The following is a 6,456-nucleotide window of genomic DNA, read 5'->3' on the forward strand; positions in this document are numbered from 1 at the left end:
TTATATTATATTATATATTATATATATATTATATATATTATAATATATATAATCTAATAATATCTGATAATATCTAATGAAATTATTTCCTATAATAAATATATTATATTTTATATATAATGTTTATATAATTTATTATAATTAACAATTTATATATATTATGTTATATTATATTATATTATACTATGTTATATTATATTATATATTTAATATATATAATAATAATATATATAATCTAATAATATCTGATAATATCTAACGAAATGATTTCCTTAAATAATGAAATTATTGATATTCAACTTTGGCGCTGGGATCACTCCTCAGAAGACAGAGGTAACAATTAATAACAAGTAATAAAAACAATAACAAAGTTAGCAGGGGTGAGCACACGGTCAAAGCTTGACGAGTTAAGTTTCCTGGGATGTTTGGGTTTTTTTTTCCTGGTTTGCACACTTTTAATCATTTTAAAAATTTAATCCTTTTAAAGATTTAATTTTTTAAAATCTTTGCACACTTTAAATAACACACTAAAATCGCAGGATCACACCGATTTCTCCTCCTCTGGGAGGAGAATAAAACAAGTTTTGAAACAAAGCCTTGACCAGCTGAACAATCTCAGACTGTTTCCCAAGTCCAATTTCTCCCCAGACTCCTTTATCCCACTGCAGAACTAATTACAGAATTTCTGTTCTCTGCTCCTTAAATCTCAATTAGCATTCCCAGTCCAATTAATTAGCACATCCTACAGGTGCGGGCAGTTTTGGGTGCATTTTCCCATTTCTCAGCTGTCAGAATTTTGTTTTGCTGCGGGGTTTCACAGGGAGGGAGCAGCGAGAGCAGGCCTGGCTGGAGGCTCTGCTCAATACCCGCTCTGACGCGCTCCTGAGCCGGATTTTGGGTGGAAAAGGGGTTTTTGGAGGGTGAAAAACAGGATTTCTGCGGGCCTGGCAGAAACACAGAGCTACTCACCCGAACTCTGCAGCGTCAGCCCCGAGAGATCTGTACAGGGAACACAGAGACATGCAGGATGAACTCAGGGATCCCAAAACACATTTAAATGTTTATCACAATTAGGAATTATCCCCTATTATCCCTGCCACCACCACCAGGCAAACCCATCCCATAAATCACACCGAGAGACGCGCCCAAACCCGGCGGTGTCGGGGTCTGGAACTCAGACTGTGCACCCTTGTTCCTGATACTTAATTATAACATCCAGAAAAACACTGAATTTCATATAATGTGAAATTCACGAGCGTGTTTTCATGGGGATACATGAAAACAAACGTTAAATGGAAAAAGATAGAAGTGTGAGTGTGTAAATTAGAGAGTTTTTTTAAATCACTGGGTGAAAAGGTTAGTTTAGAAAACAGGAGACAGGATGGAGAATTTAAAATGTTGTCTCTTGTCCCTTCTTCTTCGTGTTCTTCTCCTGGAGGTTTTTGGGTGACAGTGAGTGTTTGGATAGAAAATGCTGCAGTGCATCACAGGGGTGATAAGTCATTAGATCACTAAGAAAAATAATATATAAAAAAAATAATATATAAAAATAATATAAAAAATTGGGTAAAAATAAATATAAAGATGAGTATAAAGATAAGTATAAAGATAAGTATAAAGATGAGTATAAAGATGAGTATAAAGATAATTATAAAGATGAGTATAAAAATAAGTATAAAAATAAATATAAAGATAATTATAAAAATGAGTATAAAAATAAGTATAAAAGTAAGTATCAAAATAAGTGTAAAGATAAGTATAAAGAGAAGTATAAAGATAAGTATAAAGATAATTATAAAAATGAGTATAAAAATGAGTATAAAAATAAGTATCAAAATAAGTATAAAGATAAGTATAAAGATAAGTATAAAGATAAGTATAAAGATAAGTATAAAGATAAGTATAAAAATGAGTATAAAAATAAGTATAAAAATAAGTATCAAAATAAGTATAAAGATAAGTATAAAGATAAGTATAAAAATAAGTATAAAAATAAGTATCAAAATAAGTATAAAGATAAGTATAAAAACAAGTAAAAAAAAAGTATAAAAATGAGTATAAAAATAAATATAAAGATAAAAGAACTGTGTATTTCGGGGCCGTTTTGTGCATCAAACACAAAGTATGCCACTTTTTTCAGAAGAAAAAAAACCGTACCAAATTGCAAAGATTAACTTTGTGCAACCAGCCTGGAAGAGTTCAGAAAAACCCAAGAGTAAAAAAAAAAAAATAAAATAAATAAAATACAGAAGAAATACAGCAAAAACAAAAGAAAAAAAAAAGACTTTTTAAAGAAAAGTTACAGGCAGGGACAAAACGCACACCAGGCGTTCCCTCCTGATGGGAAGAGAGGTGAAAAAGAAGAGTTTATCAGAGAAATGAGTGAGTTAGTGACCAGCTGAGTGGTGAGTTGAAGGATTGTGTGGTTTTGCTGGCGGCCGGGGCTGCGCTCACCGATGCCGGGTGACACCACGCGCTCGTAGTGGTAGGGGTTGACGCAGACACTGTCGCATTTCAGGTCGAAGGCGTACTGGCAGTACTTGACGTGCTTCAGCTCGTTCTTGTGCAGGTCGGGCCAGCGCCACAGACGGGCGTAGATGACGTGGGGGAAGCCCTTGCGGCCGGCCACCTGGGAACCGGACACACGGACACACGGACACACGGGAATCAGGGAATTACGGAATTACGGCAATTCCACACGGGACAGGCTGGCGGGCAACGGGATAAACACCACTGCTGTGACCTCTCCCCACCATCAAACTGGGTTTTGTGTTAAAAAAAACCCTCCCCAGCACCAAAACTGGCTTTTGTGTTAAAAAAACACCGCTGCAACCTCTGCCCAGCATCAAACTGACTTTTTGGGTAAAAACCACTGCTGTGACCTCTCCCCAGCATCAAAACTGGGTTTTTGGGTAAAAAAAACCCTCCCCAGCACCAAAACTGGCTTTTGTGTTAAAAAAACACCGCTGCAACCTCTGCCCACCATCAAACAGGCTTTTTGCTAAAAAACACCACTGCAACCTCTGCCCAGCATCAAACTGACTTTTTGGGTAAAAAAACACCGCTTTGACCTCTCCCCAGCATCAAAACTGGGTTTTGTGTTAAAAAAAACCCTCCCCAGCACCAAAACAGGCTTTTTGGTTAAAAAACACCACTGCAATCACTCCCCACCCTCAAACTGGATTTTTGGGTAAAAAAACCACTGCTGTGACCTCTCACCACCATCAAAACTGGGTTTTGTGTTAAAAAAAACCCTCCCCAGCACCAAAACAGGCTTTTGTGTTAAAAAAAACACAAAACGCTGCAACCTCTGCCCACCATCAAACTGACTTTTTGGGTAAAAAACACCACTGCAACCTCTGCCCAGCATCAAACTGACTTTTTGGGTAAAAAACACCACTGCAATCACTCCCCACCATCAAAACTGGCTTTTTGGGTAAAAAAACACCGCTTTGACCCCTCCCCAGCACCAAAACAGGGTTTTGTGTTAAAAAAACACTGCTGCAACCTCTGCCCACCATCAAACAGGCTTTTTGCTAAAAAACACCACTGCGACCTCTGCCCAGCATCAAAACAGGTTTTTTGGTTAAAAAACACCACTGCAATCACTCCCCACCATCAAACAGGCTTTTTGGGTAAAAAACACCGCTGTGACCTCTCACCAGCACCAAAACTGGCTTTTTGTGTTAAAAAAACACCACTGTGACCTCTCACCACCATCAAAACAGCCTTTTTGGTTAAAAAACACCACTGCAACCTCTGCCCAGCATCAAAATAGGATTTTTGTTAAAAAAACACCGCTGTGACCCCTCCCCAGCATCAAATCAGCCTTTTGGTTAAAAAAAAACACTGCTGTGAGCTGTCCCCAGCACCAAAACTGGGTTTTTGGTGAAAAAAAAACCAGTTTTGTTAAAAACAGTTCGTGTTTACCCAAGTTCTGTGCCCGACAGAAACAAGCTCCTGTCAGGGTTTTGTGTACAGTTAAACCAAGGCTGGGATTCTTAGGTAAAAAATACTAATACTAAACTAATAATCTAATAGCTAATAATCCAATAATAATAATAGTCTAGCTAGAAATCTAACTGATAACTAATAATCTAATCTAATCCTAAAAACCCTAAATACTAAAAAAACCTTGGGTTTGTGTTTACCCACGTTTTGTGCCCAACAGAAATAAGCTGCTGTTAGAGTTTTGCCACAGTTAAGGCTGGGATTCTTAGGTAAAAAAATACTAATACTAAACTAATAATCTAATAACTAATAACTAATAATCTAATAATAATAATAATCTAATAATCTAACTAATAACATAATCTAATACTAAAAGATCTAAGTACTAAAGAAACCCTGGGTTTGTGTTTACCCAAGTTCTGTGCCCGACAGAAACAAGCTGCTGTCAGGGTTTTGTGTACAGTTAAACCAAGGCCGGGATTCTTAGGTAAAAAATACTAAAAAATTCTAACACTAAACCCTGATCTAATCCTAAAAATCCTAAATGCTAGAAACACCTTGGGTTTGTGTTTACCCAAGCTCTGTGCCCAAGAGAAACAAGCTCCTGTCAGGGTTTTGTGTACAGTGAAGTCAAGGCTGGGATTCTTAGGTAAAAAATACTAAAAAATTCTAACACTAAACCCTGATCTAACACTAAAACCCCTAAATACTAAAACAATCTAAATACCATAAAACCCTCGGGCAGAAGGTGTCAGAAGCAGAACCTGTGCCTGAGGCTCTGGGCACCTTCCCCAGCAGGGTTTTGCCGCAGGAGAGGAGGAACGAGGCGCTAAGCTCCCCTGCCAGGAATTTCCCGGCACCGAGCCATTACAAACCAACATTTACAATTTAACATTTAACCTCCAGGCCGGGCAGGGGCAGGCAGGACCCACCTGCAGCCTGCCGTCCAGCGTTCTCTGAATGGTGACACACTTGCTGGGGTGAGCCCCGTTGGTGGTGATAGCCGTGATCAGAGAATCCAGCTCATCCTTCTTCTCCTTCAGCTTCTTCACCAGGCTCTCGATGGCGCGCTTGGCGAAGGTCTCGCTCTCCCCGCCCTGCCGGTGGCACATCAGGCTGTGCACGATGCTCAGACAGGCGTCGTTGCTTGTTGGGGTGTTGGTAATAGACATATTGTCCATCTGTCACAGCCCTTCCCTCGGATGGAACCTCGCTCCTGGCGGCTGACGAGCAGGGGATGATCCCGGCCCAGGGTTAGGTGTCTCCTGGTGAAACCTGGCGGGGAAAAACACCCGGGTTGGAATTGTTTCTAACGAAAGGAGGACCGTGTTTCTGAGGAAGTCTGAAGGCTTCTTTCCCTCTGTTACGTTCAGGCTGAGTGCAGGGTGTTAAAAATGAAAAGTCGGCATTGCTTGTCCCGGGATGGCTAAAACACGCCCGAGGGGCTGCCCCAGCACTGCTAGGTGTAGGATGTTTTAGATGTTTTATTCCTCCCGATAAGTAACGATATTTAAATAAAGGTTACGGTTTATACACACACATACGGCAAGGCGGGGATGCTCACGTGAACCAGGAGAGTGACCATGATTTTACACCGAATCGGGGTGAAATTGAGTGAAAACACTGCCTGGGAAGGCTGACCCAAACCAAACAAGTTTTTAACCGCAAGTTACCACAGCACACGGCGTGAGCACAGGGCTCCCCTCCTGGTAACAGCAACGCTGCTGGACAAACCCAGCACGATCTCAAGAGGAAATTAACTCTTCCTTACTTGTTATTTCCCACAGTTTTAACTGGAATACATCACGCTTTGGCACCCCTGAAAAAACACACGGCGCAAATCCCTGCCCCTGCCTCCCTCCCACATTCAAACCTTCTCTTCCTTTGTAAGGATGCTTCTGCACTCAATTTCTCCCAAAGGAAAACAATTACCTCCAAATCTGAGTAGGATCACGGGTTTTACCTAGCTATTACCATTTCCCCCTCTGTGCCGGGTTTTCTTCTCCTGCTTGGATTCAATAAGCCCCTTTCAAAAGTCAAGCTTAACCTGCCAGTCATTCTCTGTGGCAACTCACACTAATCTGTAAATGCCTGCCAGCTAAAGCAGAACGTTCTCCTTAAATACACGACACATCCCAGAGAGATCTGCATAAGTAATCACAAATAAATGCCCTGATAAAGCTATTAGCTAAAGCAGCTTTAAATACGGAGACGATTAGAATTAGACACGCAGCTTTATCTCCTCCCAGACCATGAATGAGAATTGTGCTCGCTGAACCTCAGGGCTCAGACCAAGCAAGCCAGGCCTCATTGCAGTGGAATGATCCTCACAGGAGCTGGGTCAGCCCTCAGGTGCCAGGCTCTGGAAGCTTCTCTGGGGTTTGGAGCGCTGTGGGCACGGGGGGAGCCCCGGTGGGAGCCGGAGCCCTGCCCAGAGCCTGGCGAACACCGCAGCACACTGCTCCAGGAGCTGCCGCCGGTTCTGCTTTGTGTTCCTGGGGAACA

The 6,456-nt window shown here is 41.1% G+C and overlaps 1 protein-coding gene across 3 annotated transcripts in view; it reads right to left on the reverse strand.

Moving 5' to 3' along the window:
• SMAD4 (SMAD family member 4) overlaps positions 1-6,456 on the reverse strand; it is a 25,862-nt gene that overhangs the window by 8,594 nt on the left and 10,812 nt on the right. For all 3 annotated transcript variants that reach the window (XM_015615514.3, XM_019005365.2, XM_015615513.3), the window contains exons 2-4: positions 4,884-5,226; positions 2,455-2,629; positions 970-999 (exon numbers count right to left, since the gene is read on the reverse strand). In XM_015615514.3, coding sequence (XP_015471000.1) covers positions 970-999; positions 2,455-2,629; positions 4,884-5,132 — 454 coding nt within the window. In that variant the 5' untranslated portion in view covers positions 5,133-5,226. The remainder of the gene's footprint in view (positions 1-969; positions 1,000-2,454; positions 2,630-4,883; positions 5,227-6,456) is intronic.

The sequence above is a fragment of the Parus major genome, chromosome Z, assembly GCF_001522545.3.
Source record: "Parus major isolate Abel chromosome Z, Parus_major1.1, whole genome shotgun sequence".
Classification (NCBI taxonomy): domain Eukaryota; kingdom Metazoa; phylum Chordata; class Aves; order Passeriformes; family Paridae; genus Parus; species Parus major.